The sequence below is a fragment of the Sminthopsis crassicaudata genome, chromosome 5 (assembly GCF_048593235.1).
Source record: "Sminthopsis crassicaudata isolate SCR6 chromosome 5, ASM4859323v1, whole genome shotgun sequence".
Taxonomy (NCBI): Eukaryota; Metazoa; Chordata; class Mammalia; order Dasyuromorphia; family Dasyuridae; genus Sminthopsis; species Sminthopsis crassicaudata.
Window position 1 is genome coordinate 282,703,695 of NC_133621.1, and position 22,814 is coordinate 282,726,508.

General features: G+C 38.5%; 2 protein-coding genes across 2 annotated transcripts in view; one reads left to right on the forward strand and one right to left on the reverse strand.

Annotated features, from left to right (window-relative positions):
- Positions 1–13,467, reverse strand: part of CCDC38 (coiled-coil domain containing 38) — a 58,688-nt gene extending 45,221 nt beyond the window's left edge. Inside the window, exon 1 of the mRNA XM_074271309.1 lies at positions 13,396–13,467. The gene's annotated coding sequence lies outside the window, so the exon portion shown is untranslated. The remainder of the gene's footprint in view (positions 1–13,395) is intronic.
- Positions 1,712–22,814, forward strand: part of AMDHD1 (amidohydrolase domain containing 1) — a 23,306-nt gene continuing 2,203 nt past the window's right edge. The window contains exons 1-7 of the mRNA XM_074269650.1: positions 1,712–1,848; positions 6,160–6,266; positions 9,365–9,429; positions 12,971–13,248; positions 14,512–14,737; positions 18,378–18,502; positions 21,486–21,579. Coding sequence (XP_074125751.1) covers positions 1,712–1,848; positions 6,160–6,266; positions 9,365–9,429; positions 12,971–13,248; positions 14,512–14,737; positions 18,378–18,502; positions 21,486–21,579 — 1,032 coding nt within the window. The remainder of the gene's footprint in view (positions 1,849–6,159; positions 6,267–9,364; positions 9,430–12,970; positions 13,249–14,511; positions 14,738–18,377; positions 18,503–21,485; positions 21,580–22,814) is intronic.

The following is a 22,814-nucleotide window of genomic DNA, read 5'->3' on the forward strand; positions in this document are numbered from 1 at the left end:
CCCGCGCGCCAGCCCCTTCCTTCCCCCACGGACCATTCAGAGCCCCTGAGCATCACTAGTGACAGTGGGGGCAGCAAGAGGGGCAGAACGCAGGGCATGGAATCAGGGGAATCCGAGTTCAAATTCGGCCCCAGATACTTACTGGCTGTGTCAGCCTAGCCAAGTCCCTTAGGCTTCTCATCTGTAAAATGGGCACTTACCTCCCAGAGTTGTTATGGGGAATCAAAAGAGATAATAGTTATAAAGTGCCTAGCACATAAATGTTTATTATTATTATTATTTCCGTGATGGGGCCAGTCACTAACCCCAATTATCTCACTAAAACCCCAAACAATCCCCCAAAAAAACTTACTAATTCTTTCCTTGGATTTTAAATAAATGCCCCCCCCCCCTCAAAAAACGAAAAAAAAAAAAAACCTCCTTTGCTTAAGAGAGGATAGGAATGCTGAATGGCAGGAAGTATGACGTAATGACTAGTACATAAAACCTGGAGTGAGTAAGAGATGCTTCAAGTCCATTTCTGAGCCTTAAAAGCAGTGAGACCCTGGACAAGTTATTATTTATTTTTTGAGCCTCAAGTAATTTTAATACCAAAAGTCAGAATGTGGTTTTATTCAAATGTTAGGTACCCACTAGGTGAAAGGCACCTGGGTGGATCAGCGGATGAAGTTCAAGCCTTAGTTAGTGTCAAGAAGATCTGAGTTCAAATTCAGGTATTAAATTTTGATACCTACTAGAGGTGCATCTGACCACTTAATCTCTATGCTTTAATCCCCTGGTGGTGGATTTTGTTCTCCAAGAGGACATCGGGAAATGATGCTATGATGTGCAAGTAGATTACGTTTCAGTGAGGAAGGGCTGTGCAAGGTCACCTGGCTCACTTTCCCCCCCTCCCCTCCTCTCCCTCCTTCTCCCCCCTCCTGGGGCCAGATATAGATCAGGGCAGTTGGAAATGGATGAAATGAGAGACCTTGGCCTTTTTAAGCTAAGATCTTCAAGAGGTCTCAGTTTGACTGAGGCAACCCCCATTCAGTGGTTAAGCCTGGGTAGCAATTGAGGTACTTTCACCTAGTCCAAAAAACCTGAATGAATGAATCTGGGAGGGGAAAACTCTCTGACCAAAGCAGAGATGGCAGCTGCTTACATTTAATCTGAGTCAATCGGGGCCCAAACAATCACCAAATGGATCTATTGGTGATCAATGAGAATCAGATTGATTTTGGTTTAAGGCCGGGTGCTTAAGAAAGAAATCTAGCCATTAACTCCAAGATATCACGGGAGGATTTAAAGGTGCAAAAGAGAAAAAAAAAAAAAAAAAAAAAAAAAAAAAAAAAAAAAAAAAGCGCTTTTAAGAGCATCTGTAGGTAAGGGTGTGGTACTCTATGTGGGTAGAAGGAGGGAGGGAGGGAAATGATAAATCTTTCCAATAGATTGTCAAGAAAATCCCTGGAATCGGGTTTTTGTGAGTGCCTTTAAAGGTGCTTTTTAAAAGGTAAATGGAAAGCTCTTTCCTGGGTCACACAGTGAAAACTGACCCCTTGGACTCTGGAGCGGACACTCCCCCACCGCCTTCCCCACAGCAGTTGGTCCGGCCAGCCCCGGCGCCTGCTCCTCCCTTGCCCCGGCCTGCTGCGGCCCCTGCCCTCCCTCCTCGCCGGCCCCGCTCCCACGTCCCCAGGCCGGGCCTCTGCAGCCACCGCGCACCGGCACCATGAGCGGGGGACAGAAGCTGCTGCTGGAGAACGCGCAGCAAGTGGTGCTTGTCTGCGCCCGGGGCGAGCCCTACCTGGCCGGGGAGGCCATGAGGAGCCTGGCCGTGCTGGACAACGCCAGCCTGGTGGTGGGCCGGTAGGTCGGCCCTGCTGGGCAGCCCCCGCTTCCGACTGGGGGCCCTGGCCTTAGGTGGGGGAGGGGAAGCCCTGGGGAGGCGGCTGGACTTGGAAGTCAGAGGAGCTGGATTCAAATTCTACCTGCTTACGATCCGGGTAATGTTAGACAAGTTAGTTAATCCCTAGACTCTGATTTTATAAAACGCGGCGCCTGAACTAGGTGACTAATAAGATTCTCAAATGCTTATTGAGAGAGTGACTTCTTGCCTTAAGTCACTGATGCCCTTTGGGCTACAAATCCTACGGGGGGAGGGGGATGGTGTGTGTGAGGGGGGAGGTGGAAAGGGAGAGGAAAGACGGGGGACGAGGAGGGGCAGAGGGAGAGGGGGAGAGGAAAAGAGGGGGAGAGAGAGAGACAGCGACAGAGAGACAGAGACAGAGACAGACAGAGAGGGAGAGAGAGACAGAGAGATAGAGACAGAGAGAGACAGAGACAGAGACAGACAGAGAGGGAGAGAGAGACAGAGAGATAGAGACAGAGAGAGACAGAGACAGAGACAGAGACAAAGACAGACAGAGAGGGAGAGAGAGACAGAGAGAGACAGAGACAGATACAGAGACAGACAGGAGGAAAGGGAGAGGAAAGACGGGGGACAAGGAGGGGCAGAGGGAGAGGGGGAGAGGAAAAGAGGGGGAGAGAGAGAGACAGCGACAGAGAGACAGAGACAGAGACAGAGAGACAGAGACAGACAGGCGGAAAGGGAGAGGAAAGACAGGGGAGGAGGAGGGGCAGAGGGAGAGGGGGAGAGGAAAAGAGGGGGAGAGAGAGAGAGAGAGAGAGAGAGAGAGAGAGAGAGAGAGAGAGAGAGAGAGAGAGAGAGAGAGAGAGAGAGAGAGAGAGAGACAGAGACAGAGACAGGTGGAGAGGAAAGACAGGGGAGGAGGAGGGGGAGACGGAGAGGGAGAGGAGGAAAAGGGGAAAGGAAGAGAGAAGAGGAAAGGGGAAGAGGGAGAGGGGGAGAATGAGAGAGGAAGAAGGGGAAAAGAAGAGAGTCAGGAAAGGGGGAGGAGGAGAGGAAAAGAGGGGAAGAGGGAGAGGAGGGAGGGAGAAGGGAAGGGAGGGGGAGAGAAGAAAAAGAAGAAGGAGGAGAAGGAGGAGAAGGAGGAGGAGGAGGAGAGGGAGAAGGGAGAGAGACAGAGACAGAGAGATACAGAGAGAGAGACAGACAGACAGAGACAGAGAGATACAGAGTTAGAGACAGAGAGACAGAGAGAGAGAAGGGGAAGAGATATACTGGTCTGTATGCCATCTTCTGCAGAAACCCAGGAGCCCACGTCCTTCCTATGGGTATTTGCCAACTTTGCTTTTCTCTTGCTCTAGCCCTTCCAGGGGGTCTGGGGAGGGAAGGGGGAGCTCCTGATCTTCTCCTAGAGGATGCCAAAGTAATTAACTTTTTCTGCTTCACTAATATTATCTCATTTGATCCTTACAACCTGGAAGGTAAATACTGTTATTATTATAATTATTATTATTAATTTTACAAATGAGGAAACTACTAATATTACAGATGAGATGAATGCTGTTTTTTATCTTTATTTACAGATAAGGAAATAGAGGCAGACAGCTTAAGTGACTTGCCCAGAGTTAGCCAGATAGTGTCTGAGGTAGAATTCGAACTCAGGTTTTGATTTAGCTCTCTAATCTCTGTGCTATCTTGCTGCTAGTTAAGACTGTTTCATATCATTAAATCTGGAAGAGACCTTAGCCAACTCTCATTTTACAGATGAGGAAAGGTTACACATAATTTGCCTAGCTGGGATTCAGATTTAACTCCAGGACCAGCATTATTTCCATGACTTCTATTCCAGATAGAAACAATTTAGTTAAAATGGATGGGTCCAGTTGAAATTCCATGACCCAGCAGTTGATTAGGTACTCAGGATGGTACAGCAGAAAGAGTTGTGGCTCTAAGGTGGAAGAATCTGAATTCGAATTCTGCCAGCAGTGCTCTGTGGGTGTAGCTAAAAGGGTCCGCCACAGATGGGTTATAATCACATAAGAAACATAACCTCCCTGCGCCTTGGTTTCCTCATCCTGGAAAATGAGAAGGTAGAACTGAGATGCTGAGGTGCTGTCCAGCTGGTAGCTATGGTATTTCTATTGCACTCTAAGGTTAATAAAGTGTTTTCCTTATAACAACCCAAGGAAGGAATTGATACAAAAATCCATTTTACAGAAGAGAAAACTGAGGATTAAAAGTCATACATCCTTACAATTCAAAGTATTATGATTATTTTTGATGGGGGTGAATGCATAAACCAGAGCTGGGATATCACACTCAGAAACTCTCTCCATTGACGAAAATTGGATAGTTCCTTACTATCATAAACTCTTAGGGAAATGGTGGGGAGCTCAGAAACATTCCATGATTAGATCATAGTCCCCAGGCAGGGGTGGAACATGACCGAATTCTTTCTCATTATGAAGTTGACTCTGTCTCTATTACACTGTCCTGCCACTCAGAGCAAGTACTGTCTCCATTTTACAGATAAGAAAACTGAGGATCAGAGAGGGTAAGGGTAACAGAGACAGCACAGCCTCTGATCTGAAATCTAAGCCTCCTTTCAGTTCTTCCTTCCTGTTTGATCCTTTTGGGCTGTCCCAAAAGTTGTAGAGCAGTGTTAATAGCTTATTACCTTTAATAATAGCTTTTAATAGTTTAAAGTTATTACATTTAATAATAGATTAAAAGCTATTAAATGTAATAATAGCAGTAATAGCTAGTTCTCCAAGAGTTTAAGTTACTAAGTTCTCAGATTTGTGTCAATGGAAGGAGTTTCTGCATGTGAAATCCCAGATCTGGACCACCCCTCCTTCTCTGCCTCCCTACCATAATACTTGCATTAGTTATATGTTGAGCTGGCCATGACAAAGTTAGAGCCTCATCTCTCTGATCCTCAATTTTCTCATCAGTAAAAATGACTTAGTAATACCTACATCATTTACTTCTGTGGATTGAGCTATTAAAGCTTAAAACTGAACTAAGATTTTGGGGCACCCAAAATTAGTACTGATGAGCCTCTGAGGAGTCACAGGCAGGCAAAAGGGAATATCAAAGTAGATAGGAGTAGTATGATTCCATTAAGATGGATCAGAGACCAATGCACATTTCTGTGGGGGTTTTTTAGCAGTATTAGAGAGAGGGAAGTTTTAGGGAGCTCATTTTCTCATAAAGTATGTTGGTCTCTGGAACTTGAAAAGCATGTTCCAAATTTGGCAGCTGAAAACTGAACAGCTGGATGGGGCAGTGGTTAGAACAGTCAAGGAATCTGAGGTCAAATGTGACCTTAGGTATTAGAAAGTCCCAGGGAAGCAATTTAATTTCTCCTGTTTCTGTTTCCACATTTGGAAAATGGGGATTATAACAGCATCTACATCCCAGATTTGAGGATAAAAATGGGATAATATTTGTAAAGCTCTACAAAAATACTGTTTTTTTCTAAAACTGAATGAGTGGGTTGGGCTAGATATCTCCTATTTTAGTTCCATGGGCCTAAATTTCAAAGGTAATAGAATAAGAATAAAAGAAATTTAATAATAATGGACACTTCTATAGCATCTTACAGAAACAATAATAGCTATCATTTTGAGGTTTGCAAAATATTTTCATAATAATAATAATAACTGGCATTAGATCAAGGCATACTATTTTTCATTTTTGTATTTGGTGTATTTACCTTTTGCCCTGTATATATTTAATTTTTCAAAATTTACTTGACAAGATTTTTATTTTTTTCCTCTTCTTTCCTTTCCCACTCCTCAAGATGGCAAACAGTTTGATTTGGGCTATATACGTACAATGAATTTTACTTTATAAATGTCAAGTGCAGAAGCTGGGTTACCCTAACATTGCTTACCGTTATTTCTGTATAGACATTATTTTTGTATATACAAACTCAGGAAGAGAATTGAGATATTTGAATAAATGATTTAGGTTTGTAAACAAAGTCAAAATATCCTTCCATTTTCTAGAAGTTTTGAGGCAAAAATTAGCATTTTTTTCCTTAAATTATTTAGGCAAAAGTGAATGTTTTTTTCTTAAATTATTAAGGCAACTGCTCTAACCACTGTGCCATCTAGCTGTCCCTCAAACTAATCTTTGGAAGTGAGAAAACCATCGTTATCAGAAGGCATTTCATCAAGTACTGGATGCTTTTGTTCAGGGCAATTCCCAAAATTATCCATCAAGGCCCATATTAATTACTAATCACTCTGGTGATGGGTGTGAATTATGGAAGGAATTTTATTTTCTTATCCCATTTTTTCCAGAGATGGTTGCATAAAGGCCATAGGTCCAGCTGATGCCATCAGGAGAGAATTTTCGAAGGTATCATTTGAGGAAAGGATTAATTGCTCTGGAAAATGCATTCTACCAGGTATTTACTTCTACCTTGGTTTAGCCATTAAAATGGGTTTTAATCCCTGCTGTAGTAGTGAAAATTGGTAAAGGGTGATGACAGGCTGCTTGTCCTGTATCTAGAGTTAGCTGTCACCTCAAAGATCGGCTAATTATACCCTTCCCCAATTTCCAGATGGGAATACTGAGACTCAGAATTCATTCTAGAACATATTAACAGAATGTGGCAGTGCAGGGATTTGAACTCATGTCCTTGCCAGTTCTTTTTTTTCCAAGATGAATCTTTAAAAAATTTCAATTGTGTGGGGGCATGAAAAGCAATAGATTTCATATCAGTGCTGTGATCTTGAACAAGTCATGTTGACATTTTGAGCCCCAGTTTCCTCATTTATAAAATGGCCCTCTGACCTCTGAGACCCTTTTCAACTTCAGGGCAATGAGGTAGCCCAGTGGATAGAGCCAAGGAGATCTGAATTCACCTCTGGCATGGTACCAGCTATGTGATTTTGAGTAATTCTATATGCCTCAGAGACTCAAGTCTTTCCATCTCTCTAAACCTCTAAAAATAGGAAGAATAATAGAAATAGCACCCACCTCCCAGGATAGGGAGTTATTGTGAGGATCAAATAAGATAATATTTGTAAAGTGCTTCATAAATCTTAAAGTACTATGTAAATGCTGCTATTATTATTATACTTATCACAAAGTGACTGGAATACTGGCATTCACTGGTCAGGAGCTCCTTGTGCTGGACAGCGTCGGAGATAAAGCTCTAGGGAGCTTAGAACCCTTTAGTTCTGTTATCATTCCAATGTATTTTGAAACAAGGTAAAAATGTCCTCATTTATAACATGCATTATATACAACAAGGGAAGGAACAACATGGGGAACTAGAGATAGAAAACCCAGATTCTGATGCAAGCTCTGTATAGAGTGGCTATGGAACTTTGGACAAGTCCCATAACTGCCTCATGTACAAAGTGATAATATTTAACTGGATTAAGTATTTCTAACTTCCATAACTGCCTCATGTACAAAGTGATAATATTTAACTGGATTAAGTATTTCTAACTTCTAAAGACCCCTAATCTGGGATCCACGAATGTATGTGCATATATATATATATGTGTGTGTGTGTGTGTGTGTGTGTGTGTGTGTGTGTGTGTGTGTGTGTATACACACACATATATATTTGATCATCATATTTCAAGATAATCATTTTCTTGGTAATCCTATGGATTTTATTTTATGTATTTAGAAATACAATTCTGAGAAGTGGCCTAAAGGTGTCATCAATATTCCAGTGGAGTCTGGTAAAATAAAAGAAAAGTTGAGAATACTGGGCTAAGTCATTTAAAGGTCTCTTTGAAATTCTGTGCTTCTGCTTCTTTCCTCTCCCTCATTTCCAATCAACTGCCAAGTCCTGATGATTCTACCTTCATGATTTAAAAAAAATTTTATATTCAAAATTCATTTCCTAATTTCTATTGAGGGTCCCAAGTGAAGTCAATAAATACTTATTAAATATCCATTACATGCCAGGAACTATGGTAAGGACTGGGACTACAAATAAGAAAAAGAAAGACAGAACCTACTCTCAAGATGTTTACACTCTAATCCCAAACAGCTAGGTGACATAATTAAATCCGGCCTCACACATTTACTATTTGTATGACCCTGGGTAAGTCACTCTAGAATCTCTGCCAAGAAAACTTCAAATGGGGTCACAAAGATTCTGATATAATTGAAATGACTGAACAACATCAATCTAATCTACCATCTTTCTAGTCAGCTGAGTGTTGTAACCTAAGACTCTTCCTCAACCCTTCCCTTTACTACTTTCTCCATATCCAATCAGTTGCCAGGTCTGGGTCATTCTATTTTGAAAACATCTCAAATCTATCCTTTTTCTACCTGGACACTCTAGTTCAGGCCCTCACAATTTCCCTAGGTTATTGAAACACTAATTGGTTCCCAACTTCATTTTCCAGATTCTCCCCCCATCCACACAGCTTCCAAAACCATCTTTCTAAAAACAAAGGCCTGATCATGTCATTCTCCTGCTCAGTATCTTTCAATAATTCCCTATTTCCTCTAAAATGAAATACAGATACCTCCATTTGATCTTTCGCAATCTGGCTACTTTTGTAGACTTCTTACATGTCCTTCACATAATCTATATTTCTCCCAAACTGCCCTTTCCTGCTGCTCCAAAAGTTGACTTTCAGTTTCTTGACACTGCATTTAAAGTGTCCCCATGTCTGCAACTCTCTCCTCTGCTGTGATATCTCTTGGGATCCCTGCATTTCTTCAAGTCTCAGCCTATGCCATTTCCTATGGAAAACCTTTGTTGATGTCCCTAGTTGTAGTGTTCTCTCCCTCCTTAAATTACTATTTTTACTTATCCATTGTATACCCAAACAGAATGTAAATTCTTGAGCAGAGATATCAAACATAAGACAATAAGACATTCAAAACCAGGTTATAAAATGTACTTGGGAAACATTTGACAATATACATAAAAATACAACAGAACATAGATAATATTAATATGTCGTTTTCTAAGTTGATAAGCTAGAGGGAGCAGGTCTTTAGGTATGGTTTAATGTTCTCTTTCTATTCAAGTTTGACACCACTATTCATGAGGGGAGAAACAATTTCCTTTTTTGGTCTTTAGTGACTTCCACAATAATTGATAGACAGCAGGTACTTAATAATGATTGATTTTTTACTGATGAGGGAATTGAGATTTCCTCTCTAGAAGAGAATAGTGACTTGGCCAAGTTCTTACATTTAGGAAGGGTCAGAAGGGGATTTGATTCTAAGTTGAGTATTTTTGTCATAGTTTCATGTTTCCTCACATATAGTTATAGTAAATTGGTATGTTGGAGATTGAAAACAAGTAGCATGACAAAGCATTCCAGCTGAATTAAGGAAGTGTTGTGTATTTTACCAAGAGCAAATCACTATGGAATCTGGTTTATATCCAAGTATTTTGAATCACTGAAGTAAGTAAATTTTTTAAAAAAATTATGCATTAAAACATGTATGAAAAAACTATAGATTCAAAATATGCACTTCTATCATGGGTAAACTTGTGTTGCTTGTTTCCCTCAGGTTTGGTGGATGCCCATACTCATCCAGTGTGGGCTGGGGATCGAGTTCATGAATTTGCAATGAAGGTAATATGTGTGGATGGTGACATTAAGACAAAGAAGGATGGCAGATGGTTCTTTTTCTGAAATGTTTATCTCCTGTGTTTGCCTCAATTTTTTATAATCCATACTCTACACAGTTTCCCACATGCAGATTCTTATTTCTGCATCCCTTTGCTTGCTTGGACCATTAGAAAAGCCACAGAATGGTAGAATCTCAGAATCTGAAAGGACTTCACAGGTGGCCAAGAGGAATAAGACTTTCTAAAATAAACCCAACAAATGCTCATCTAGTCTCTGCTTGAAACCTTCTAGTGAGGGAAAACCCATCACTTCCCAAAGAAGCCCCTTCCATTTGCAGATGGTTCTAAATGTGAATGTTCCTCTTATATCTATCCTAAATCAGGGACTCCAATTTGTATCCATTGCTCCTCATTTTGCCCTCTATGGCAAAGCAGATCTAAGCAAAACCCTCTTCCAGGTGGTAGTCCTTCTGATATTTAAAATCCTCATTATTTCCCTTCTAAGTCTTCTTTCCTAAATGTTCTTATGTCTTTATTGTTCTAACTGTGTGAACCCTTGGGAAATGACTTGGAATAGTATCAGATTTAGCCATGGTAGCCGCAAGCTTTCTTCAGAGAGAGATGCATCTATCCACAAGGTCATTTCAGATATGTATATATGTACGTATCTACCTATATGTGTGTGTATATATATATATATATTTATTTAAGATATGCATATCCATATCTATTTTATATTTATACCCATACACATAAATATGGATATAAATATGAATATGGATTTGGATACAGATATGGATAGATGTAGTTATGTATATGTATAGAAAAGGATGCCAATAAATATATAGATATTTCTCTGGCTACTATATGAATTTTATATTTATACACATATACATAAATATGGATATAAATATGAATATGGATTTGAATATAGATATAAATATAGATATGGATAGATATAATTATGTATATGTATAGATAAGGATGCCAATAAAGATATAGATATTTCTATGGCTAAAGATATTTATATATATATGTAGTTATGATACATAGGCATACATATGGACATAAATAGATATATAGATATGGATATGAATATAGATGGATATGGATATAGATAGATTTAGTTATGGATGTGAATAGACATAGAAGATAGAAAGACTCATCTTCCTGAGTTCAGATCAGGCCTCAAACATTTATTAGCTATGGGACCCTGGCCAAGTCACTTAATCCTGTTTGCTTCAGTTTCCTCATCTGTAAAATGAAGGGATTGGACAACATGGCTTCTAAGATTCCTTCTAGCTCTAGCCTGTGATTTTTCTGATTTCTCTTTTCTTAAAATTTTTAATTAATTAATTAACTTTTAATAATAATTTCTTATTTTCAAAATACATGAAAAGATAGTTTTCAACATTCACCCTTGCAAAACCTTGTGTTCCAAATTTTTCTCCCTCTCTTCCCCTGACACCCCTCCCCTAGGCAGCAAACAACCCAATATTCTGATCTTTTAGTTCTAAATTTTGATCTATAAATCTGGGAAGACTTTCAGCATGGGTTTAATGGTATCAAACTCAAATATAAAGGAGTCATTTCAGGTCCCTTACTGACTTAGAAAACCACAAATCAACATCATCTATGTCTTATGTCTTACTGTATTTTTATTTATTTTGTTTAACATTTCCCAATTATACTCTAATCTGGTCCAGGTCATACTAGAGAGTTTGGTTGGCAGTTTGTTGACTGTAAGTTTGCCATCTTGGGTGTACCAAGTTACCAGAAGGCCAAATTAGACTTGATGTCTGAAGAAAGAATCCTAATGACAACTGTCCTAAAGGGAAGAAGACTTTCTGAACAGATGGAGGTTTCCCATCATTAGAGGTCTGCAGCTGAGGCTATGGACAAGCACTCAGATAATTTATAAGAGGGATTTACTTCAAGTCTGAGTTGGATTTAGATGGCTGCTGAGGTCCTTCTGTCTCCCAAATTGTGTGTCTAACCTGAGGACTAGTCTGGCTACCTTCAGAGAGAGTTGTCCACTGGTTAGCCAAAGGGGGCTAAATTTTTTGGACCTCTTGAAACTGTCAGCTGAGAAAGAAGAGTAATGGCTTGTGTCACGGGTTAGAATTCCTACCCTGACAAAAATCACAGATGCCTGATTCTGTCCACAGACACTAGTTCTTCAGGCTTAATTATATTTTTTCTCATGTCCACCTCTTGGCATCCCTAGTTTCTAATCCTTCAAGATTTAGCTCAAATATCACCTTCAGCATGGGGGCTTTTCTGGTCTCCCTCAGTGGTAATGTTCTCCCCATTATCTTTTTTTTTGTTTTGTAAACATCTTTTCCCATACAGATATACTGTGCATGTAAATAGAATATAAATTCTTAAAGGACTGAGACTACCCACTTTTGTCTTGGTACCTTGGTGCCAAATATAATCTTTGACATATAGTGGATACTTGGATAGTACAGCAGTACAGTACAGTATATAGAATACCTGAAATTAGGAAGACACATCTTCCTGAATTCAAATCTGGCATCAACTGCTTACTAGTTATATGATCCAGGGAAAATCACTTAAGCCTTATTTATAAAATGAGCTGGAGAAGGAAATGGAAAACCACTTTCTGCCAAGAAAATCCAAATGGAGTCATGGAAAAACACAACTGAAAGATAACTAAACAACAACAAAATGCTTACTGGTTGATTAGAGAATTTATCAATTGCCATAGTAAGTAGTTCAGCCTAAGATCATCTGATTCTAAATATTGCCTCAGACACTTATTAGCTGTGTGAGTTGAGGCAAATCAGTTGATCTCTTATTCTTATTTTCTTTTTTTTAATAATAGTCTTTTATTTCCAAAATACATGTAAAGATAGTTTTCAACATTCACCCTTGCAAAACCTTGTGTTCCAAATTTTTCTCCCTCCATTCTTCCCACCCTCTCTCTTAGAAGGCAAATACTCCTCTATATGTTAAACATGTATAATTCTTCTATACACATTTCCACAATTATCATGCTGTGCAGGAAAAATCAGATCAAAAAGGGGAAAATGAGGAAAAAAAACAAAAAGCAAGCAAACAACAACAAAAAGGTAAAAAAAAACTATCTTGTGATCCACTCTCTGGGTGCAGATGGCTCTCTCCATCACAAGTCCATTGGAACTGGCTTGAATCACCTCACTGTTGAAAAGAGCCACATCCATCAGAGATGATCGTATACAATGTTCTCTTGGTTCTATTCACTTCACTTAGCATCAGTTCATGTATGTCTCTCTAAAATCATCCTGCTGATCTTTTCTTATAAAACAATAATTATTCTCAGTTTTCTTATGTATAAAATAGGTAGAATCATTGTGCCTAAGGCTTATTGTGAGGATCAAATGAAATTATATATACATATACATACACACACACATATATTCATATGTCCTAGGAGTGAAGTGATCTGTAAAAACCCTGAAGCACTACAGGGCTTAGTTATCAGTTGTTAACAACTAATAATATCACCATGATCATTCTTTGTAAGAGAAATCTGTGTTCAGCTGGCAGGTGCTACATATATGGACATACACCAGGCTGGAGGAGGGATAAACTTCACTGTGGAGTGCACGCGGAAGGCTTCTGAAGAAGAGCTCTTCAGCACTTTCCGCTACCGACTGCTTTGTATGATGAGATCGGGGAGCACTTTGGTCGAATGCAAGAGTGGATATGGCTTGAATCTGGAGACAGAGCTAAAGATGCTGAGAGTCATTGAGCGGGCTCGAAGGGAACTGGACATCAGCATCTCCTCGACCTACTGCGGAGCTCACTCAGTGCCCAAGTAATCAAAACACCTTTCCTGGAGTTAATGGTGTCCCTTCTGAGAGTCTGTTATGGTTTGATATTCCTCTATGACTTTAAAGAAAAATGGATAATGGGGGATAAAGAGGAGTGGGTGGGAAACCATTGCTTTGAATGAGCAGGTTACCTGTGGGATCATGCACATCCTTCCAAGGAGGAGACTGGGTAGATAATTCTTCCAAAGATGCTCCACTCTCCCACGCTGATGTACTATCAAAGGATCATAAAAGGGACCTTAGAGTTGATCAAATCCAACCTCCTCATTCTATATAGGATGAGGAAAATGAGTCCCCGAAAGGACAGAGGATCATGGTTAGAGAACAACAAAGTACCTTGGAGACCACCAAATCCTGTTGGTTATTTAGTCATTGTTGAGTCATTTCACACTCTTTGTGACTCCATTTGGTATTTTCTTGGAAAAATATCCTGGAAAGGTTTTTATTTCCTTCTCTAGTACATTTTACATATGAGGAAACTGAGGCAAACAGGATTAAGTGACAGGCCTAGGATCATACAGCTGGTAAGGTTGGATTTAAACTCAGGTCTTCCTGATTCCAGGCTAAGCACTCCATCCACTGGACCACCATGCTGTTCACTAAATCTAATTCCCTCTCTTACAGATAAGGAAACTGAGACTGAGAGATTAAAATAGAATTTCGCGGAGATGGAATTTGAACTAAGGTCCTTTGACTACCAGTAAATGAATTGCCTCTCAAATGAAAAGATTCTTTCCCCTTCCCCAAAGAGAGAAGGTCCTACTGTATAATTTCTGGAACCTATTCAACCTGACCAAGTTCAGTCCAATCTAATATATTTACTAATATATTAATTAGCTATCTTTTGGGGTACTAAGATAAGATGCTAACAGCAGGATTCTCAAGATGTACCTTAGCCAGGTGAACTTGCTGGAGTCATTCATTCCATTCACCAAATACTTATTTATTGCTTATTAAGTGATACTGGCTTTGGAATCAGATCCCCTGAGTTCTAATCCTAGCACTGTTTTGGTTGATAGCTATATGATCCAGAATAAATCACTAACTTCTAAGGACTTTGGTTTCCTCATTTGTAAAGGAGTTGGATGGGATGATCTCTTCCAGCCCTTCCAGCTCCATGACTTCCAGTTCTATGCTCATCCATGTTTCCTAAATATTCCCATCCTCCTTCTCCCTAAAGGGATTCACCTACTAAATACAACTTTCCAAAATCACTTGATATCCCTTTCCACATTTTCTTTCATCAGAGGGAAAACCGCGACTGAAGCTGCTGATGACATTGTCCACAACCACCTCCCTAAGCTGAAGGAACTTTGCCAACGTGGCGAAATCCATGTCGACAATATAGATGTGTTCTGTGAGAAGGGTGTCTTTGACCTCCAGTCTACTAGAAGGATTCTTCAGGGAGGAAAAGATATAGGGTTACAAATCAACTTCCATGGTGATGAGCTCCATCCAATGAAGGCTGCTGAGGTATACCTTCTTAAAATTTGTGACGATTTTCTGATTTAACCCATTAATTTGATTCAAAAAAAGTTTACTGATGGTCTACTATGTGTAAGGGATACGACAAAAATAACAGGATTTTAAAGTTGGCAAAGCACTTTATAGATTAAATAATAATAGGTGAAGAGGAGTGAAATAAGGCTAGAAATGTAATTTGGAGCCAGAATTAGGCTCTGAGTATCTGGTGGCAGACACCAGAAAAAGCGTGTTTGACTAGCTAGGTCAAGACATTACCTGAAGTCAAATAGTCCTAATTTTGACTTCCCCATGCACAGGACTATTCCCTCCATTCTAGGGCTGCTCACTGGATCTCTGTATAAAAGTCCAAGAAATGCTTTTGGAAAGGGAAATAAATAAAGCAAGTCAGACAAAGGAGATCATGGATTTTGAGCTAAAAAGGACCTTAGCGATCACTTAGTCCAACCCCATTTTATAGAGGAGAATATTGAGATTGAAAGAAAATAGGTGACTTGTCCAAAATCACACAGCTAGAAAGAGGAAGGATCTGAACCTTGAGTTCAAAATCAGTACTTTTTTTCCCCATTGAGCCATGTTATTTTTTCATGATAGACTTCTCAATCCCATTAGCTACTTTCTTCTCACCCAAAAAGAAACAGAGAAAGTAGAACAGGCTACCAGTTCTTGGTAAGAGATGATGAAGTTTCCTGCTTCAGACCATACAGAATTGTTTTACTAGCATCTTCCTAGTCAACAAATGACATTCAAAACTAACACATCAAGGTGAGGGTTTTATCTCTTGAATCTGGGAACAACTGACCTTTATTCAGAACTTGGTTGTTGTTGTTGGTGGTGGTTTTGGCTTATTAAATATTGACTTTTCTTATCTTTCCCTGGTGATGTCAATGGAGAGATATCTTTGTGGTGTTATTCATTAGCATCACATTATTTTTGACTGTTCAATTAAATTTTTTTGCAAGGAGAAAAAAATGACTCAGATTTTCCCTTTTTCAACACTATGATTAATTGATTAGATGAATCCTGAAAATATAGATACATGGATTTCAGCAAAGCATTTGATAAGAGCCTTCACACTCTCCATGTAGACAAGATGGAGAAAAGTGAACAAATGACGATGCAGTTAATTGAATTCAGAATCCATTGGATGACTAAACCCAAAAGCTAATTATAAATATGAATTATAAATAATCAACATGGAGAGATAACTATGATGTAATATCACAGAGATTTTCTCTTGGCTTATTATAACTACCATTGTTACCAGTGATTTGGGAGAAGCTATAAATGCAATGCCTTATTTATCAAAATTGCTGATGGCATGATGCAGGTGAGGCTATTTAACAAGTTGAATGAAAAGAGTAGGAATCCAAAAAGATTATAATGAGAATGATTGACCAAATCTAATAAGATAAAAAAATTTAAGTTTAATAGGTATAAATGTAATGTTCAAAAAATCAACCACATAAATATGAGGTGGTAGAGGTATGGCTAAACTATAGCTTGTGTGAGAAGATGTGGAATTTTAGGGAACTAAATGTGAGTCAGTAGTTTGACATGGCAGCCAGAATAGCCAATGGGATCTTTTTGTGGTTGTTCAATTGTTTTTAGTTATGTCTGAACTCTTTGTGAATCCATTTGGAATTTCTTGGAAAAGATACTGAAGTAGTTTGCCATTTCCTTCTCTAGCTCATTTTACAGATGAGAAAACTGAGGCAAACAGAGTTAAGGGATTTGCCCAGGGTTACACAACTAGTAAGTGTCTGGGGCTGATGAACTCAGGAAGATGAGTCTTCCTGACTTTGGGTCGGGTACTCTGTGCAGTGTGATGCTATCTGGCTGCCCAATGGAATCTTAGGTAAGGACTTAGGGGAAGCATAAATTCAGAGACAAGAGATGCAATATTTCCACTGTCGTCTCACCACATCCAGAATGCTCTGTTCATTTCTTGACACAAAAGGATTTTAAGAACATAGAGCTTGGCCAGAGAAGAATAGCAAACAGTAAAATTTGGAAAACATGCCAGATGTAGACTAAAGTGGTTAGGTGGTACAACAGATATAGAGAACTTGGGAAGGTCTGGGTCCAAATCCCACCTTAGACACTTACTAGTTTTGTGATTCTGGGTCTAATAATACACATATGTATGCATATACATATATAAATAAATATCTGTGTATTTGTTTATGTTTGAACATATATATGTATATTGATTGAACGTATATATATATATTGATCATGTATATATATATAAATATATGTATACATATGTGTATGAATATATACAAAACATACAGACACACACACACTTTTATATATATATATATATACATATATATATACAGAGATAGAAAAAAGAGAGTCTCTTGCTCCTTTATCACAAACTGAACTAGTTACTCTCAAAATATGTATGTAGTTCTAAATTTCTGAGATTAGATCTTATGTATTATTAATTTATCTATTTTATGAAATTATGTCAAGGCACTTCCTATGAATTCTCTCTTACTTTATTTTTTAATATCTTGATACTAACTTTTAATTAGCAGCCTTACTATTTTGTGTCAATATGCTTACTTCATTTTCAAAAGCAGAAGTGTAAGTAAGGTGGAAAAATCAGGGCTTTGTCTCAGGGAACCAGTGTTTGAAAGTGTCTACAGCATCTGTCTTTCATCAGTATAGAAGCAAGAGAGTTCAGACTGCACAGAATCACAGAATCTCAGAATTGGAAGGGACTTCATATATCATCTTATACAATCCATACTTGAAAAAAAAGAATCCCCTCTATAATATCAACCAATAATAATTCAGCAAGCAAGCATTTATTAATCACCTTCTCTGTACCCCAAACTTTACTGGGCACAGGGAATACAAAGACAAAAATAGGAATACTCCCTACTTATCATCAAGAAACTTACACCTGAAAAGTAATAAAACCCTGACTTAGACACCCAGAAAGAACCACTACCTCCCAAGTTATGTCATTGTACTTTTAATAGTTCTAATTTTTAACAAATTTTTTCTGAAATCAAGCCTCAAGGCAAAAGTATTTAAAAGAGGTAAAAGATAAGCCGGTGTGAACTTTGCCACTATCCTACTCCACCATGCTCTGTTTGGCAGTTTTTTAGATACCATCTCTGTACATTTCCTCCATGTAGTGGTGGCTTGATTCACATATGGTATTTTATTTTTTTAGGTGCAATCTGTGCTACTTGCCCTAGGACCAATAATCTTTCCAGTTATAATTCTACACAAAAGTATTCACATTTTTTCTGCCTAGTCTTTGAAACAATAAATTAGTTAATGATCATTTTCAAATGCATTTTCTATTACAAGCTCAAAGAAGCATGATTGCTAAAAAGAGAATAACAATTATTTTTGGAGTGGACAGGGGATGGAACCTCTCTCTCTCTTTCTCTCTCTCTCTCTCTCTTCTCTCTCTCTCTCTCTCTCTCTCTCTCTCTCTCTCTCTCTCTCTGTGGAATATATTGGAATGATCAATATGGATCTTATATGTTGACATATGGATATATTGTTATATAATATCCATTTCTATCATCTATCTGTCTATACACTTCTCATTAGTGATTCACCATTAATGTTTGTAAATCTCTCCTCTGAACATTTTGCATAGCTTGGAGCTGAATTAGGAGCCCGAGCAATTAGCCACCTGGAAGAAATTAGTGATGCAGGTATTGCTGCCATGGCAACTGGAAAATGTTCCGCTGTCCTTCTACCCACCACCGCCTACATGCTGAGGTAATGCCATCTAATGTATTGCTAAGAATAAGCCAAGGATGACTCTACCTTTCTTGAGTCTTTATTGTTCTAACTATATTTAAAGATGCTTTAAGAAACCAGCTCCATCAAGGTCAATTACTGGAGGTCCCCACCATGGCCCCACTAGGGCTAGCCATTACAGCAGGGTGGTCCATGAAATGGGATGCTAAGAGCTCTTAGGCTCAGGTCTTGACCAGGGATTCCATTCATAATGACCTACAAAGGAAATTCAGGTACAAAGTCCAAAGAATAAATCAGAACTTTTCTCCAGCTCCAATCCCTAAGTTTTTCAATGGGGTGAGGGGGGAAAGAAATCATGTTGTATTTCTTTACAACATTCCTAGGAAGTTCCTAAGGAGCTTCACAGCTTCAGGTATAACACTAAAAGGAAGGAAATTGGGTGAACAGTCAAGACAGGTACAGATCAAGAATAAAGCAATGAGTCCAATTAAAGGTTCAAGCAAGAACTTTGACAGGACTATAGAATGAAAATTCTAGAGATGAAAGGAATCTCAGAGGACATTGAATACAATACTTTTGTTCTTAGCTGAAGAAAATAAGACCTATTTAAATTTTTTTTAGATTATTTATGTACAGTCACACAGGTAGCAAGCATCAAAGGTAAGATTTGAAACCAGGTGTACTGATGAATTCTGAAAATCTAGCAATAAACTAGATTTTCAGTTTATTGAAACTTAATCAAATAAATAATTTTTAAAATTTATTTATGTCAAAAAATAATTATTAAGCATTATTAACATCTATTACAGTGGATAGAGCAAAAGCCTGGGGTTAGAAAGACTCATCTTCTTGAGTTCAAATCTGACCTCAGACATTTACTAGTTGTGTGACCCTGGAAAATTCTCTTTACCCAACTTTCCTCAGCTTCCTCCATTTATAAAATGAACCGGAGAAGGAAAAGGCAAGTCACTGTAGGTTTTTGCCAAGAAAACCTCAAATGGTCTCAGAAAGAGTCAGACACAACAATATGGATTTGTGAATATGATTCTTTTAAACTTTTACATATATACATATATCTACATATAGATAGATCTATATGAAAAAAAGTTCACAGACTCAAAGCAAAGGCTGATTTGCCAGCTAATATCACATGATACCAATAGTCCCAATTCTGGAAAGTCATAAAAATATGATTTATCTTGGAAAGAGTAGGAAATTATCTTTGAGGAGTTGCTTTTCCTACCACATCTATTTATTGAACATATTTCTTCAAACAAGTGGATCAGGTGGATCAGGCAGCATCTGTACTATCAGCTGCCCCATAATCTTGTAATTTTAACAGATTAGGGAGCTTTGGGAAAGAACCCTACTAATGTAACTTATAGGGTTACCTAGATTATAGGACACAGAAGTTGTGACTTACTTGTTAGAAGTCACACAGAATGTGTGTCAGAACAGGATGTGAATTCATATCTTTTTGGCTCTAAAATCAGCTTCCTTTCTACTTCAGCCCTTTGTCTGCCAGGAGTTTTCTTTAGTCATTGCCTTTTTTTGATGGTGAAAATAATTAAAGAAGCCTTATTATTCCTTCTATTCCACTCCCTACCCTCACCCCAACCCTTTTCCTTTTACATTCATAGCAAAAACAAAACAAAACTAGACAAAGAAAAATCTGTCATGCTTATAATGTATGTGTTTGTTGGTTGTCTGAAGATTGAAATTGTCTGTTTCCTATCTATCTAGAAGGGTTCTTTGTTTAACTCATTACAAGACTGCTTTCCACTAGATATATACATATACGTAACATGCTTAAGTATATTCACTAAATTACTTCATCTGGCAGGGACCTAGCTTTCTGAAATGTTGCAGTCTGACATTTTACAATATTCCACTTATTTACTGAATATCTATTATGCACAAATACTCTGTTAGGTCCTCCAAAAATAAAGTATGCTATTTCAGAAATATACTAATGGTACCCATGATACAATTATATAGAACCCATAAAATGCAAATATTCAGTGTGGAAGAATGGATAAATTTTCATTTCCTTCATAAATATCATTGTGCTTATACTTTGAAGATATAAATCCTGTCCTCTATAAACTTTCAATGCAAGTTAACAAGTCAACAAGAATTTATTAAGTCCTTGCTATGTCAGACATTGTGGTAAGTCTTGAAAAAGCAAAGAAAGGGAAAGGAAAGTTCTTGCTCTAGAGGAGCTCAGTCTAATGAGGAGGACTTGAAGAAAATAAGAATTTATGTACCTACTCTATGGGGCAACTAGGGAACGCCATAGTGCATAGAGCTCTGGGTCTGCAGTTAGTCAGGAAGACTCATGAGTTCGAATTAGCTGTGTGACCCTGAGCAAGTCACTTAGCTCAGTTTCCTTAAAATGAAAAAATGAGCTGAAGAAGAGAAATGATATACCCATTAATAATAATATATATATATATATAATATATATATATAATAAATAAACTACTTCAGTATCTTTGTCAAGAAAACCCGAAATGGCATCACAGCTGAAAAACAATTGAGCAGACTAGGTACCAAACACTGAGCTTTATGTGATCTCCTTTGATCTGATTGATTTAATAGGGGTAATAACATGCAAAAAACTATGTACAAACAAAATATAGAAAGGATAAATTGAATATCATCAACTGAAGAAAGGCGCAAAATGAACTGAAATTAGGAAAAACTTCTTGTAGAAAGTAGGATTTTATCTGGGACTTGAAAGACAAGAAATCAAGATGAAAAGGGTGAGTTAAAAATACATTAAAGGGAGGAATATGATACATACAGTATATGTGGGGAGAAACCCCTATGTGATCAGTAAATGACAAGTATTGTGGGCAGACAATAAATGTTGAGAAAAAAGAGAAAAAAGTAATTACTTCCTCCTCAGGGTGACCAGAGAAGCATCATGGAACAGGTAGAATTTAAGCTACGTTTTGAAGATGAAAAAAATGAAGACTGACTTTCTTTTTCCTCCTAGATTGAATCAACCTCGAGCAAGGAAGATGTTAGATGAAGGAGTAATAGTTGCACTTGGCAGTGATTTCAATCCTAATGCATATTGTTTCTCCATGGTAAATCGTGTGTGTGTGTGTGTGTGTGTGTGTGTGTGTGTGTGTGTGTGTGTTTTGTTAATGTACAGAGAATCAAAACTTATGACATTTTTTGTATCATTCTTTCCCTGTAGAGACAAGTGTAGCCGAATGGGTAGAAAGCTGTCCATAAATACCTGGGTTCAAGTTCCATTTCTGACACATACTGATTGTGAGACCCTAAACAAGTCACTTCACTTCTCAGTGACCCCAGACAGCTTTCTAAAGCTAAAAGACCCCAAAACAAATGATTTTGTGAAAGGATATAGAAAATGTCTAGAGACTGGGCAAGAATTTCGTCTGACTTTTCTGGGAAGGGATCCTATAGCCCCCACTTGAAGACCTCCAAGAATGTAGAATACGCCATTGCCACACTGGTTATAGACTTTGCAATGACCTAGTTCTTGGAGCCTTCCTCCTGTGGTTGGGATGCTGCATGGGATGGGAAAGACCACGGGGTCTGGTACCCGGGGATCTGGGATCTTATGACCATCACCTCATGAAACTGATTCTGTCCCATGGTTCTGTCCCAGAACCCATTTCTCTTTCACATGATACAGCGACAATATAGGAAGACTCCCCTCATTCAGACCAAGTATCCCCTAGTTCCTCCATGCAAACTTCTTATGTCGTGATTCCCATCCATGTGGCTGTCTAATGTATCAGTATCCTTCTGGAGATATGGTACCCAGAACTGAAGACCGTAGGACTGATGAAGTCATTGCCCACTAGGTGTCGCCATGGCCACAGAGCTCTGGACCTTAAGTCGGGATGAGCTAAAATCAGACATTATCATAGGAACTCACTGGAGGTATCACCTTGTAAACTCTCAGCCTCAGTTTTCTCATCTACAAAATGGGGCTAATAATAGTATCTCCCTCACAGGTTCGCCATGAAACTCAAATGCGATAATAATTATAAAGTGTATGGCACCATATAAACATTATTATTCCCTTTTCCCATCATAAATCACCTTTATATCTTTCATCTCCTCTGTCTTGGACACTTTCCCAGTGCAGTCTATCATGCAATCTTCGGTTGTCATTTCTTATTGCTTACCAAACCAGAACATAAATCTGGACCTCAGAGGCATCTAGCCCAAGTCTCCCATTATATAGATGAGATAAATGAGATTGGAAGAGGCTAAATTTTATGATTTGTCTTGCTCCCTAGTTTATAAAAACCCCTGTGGGCCCGTAAGAACCCTTCTTTCCTTT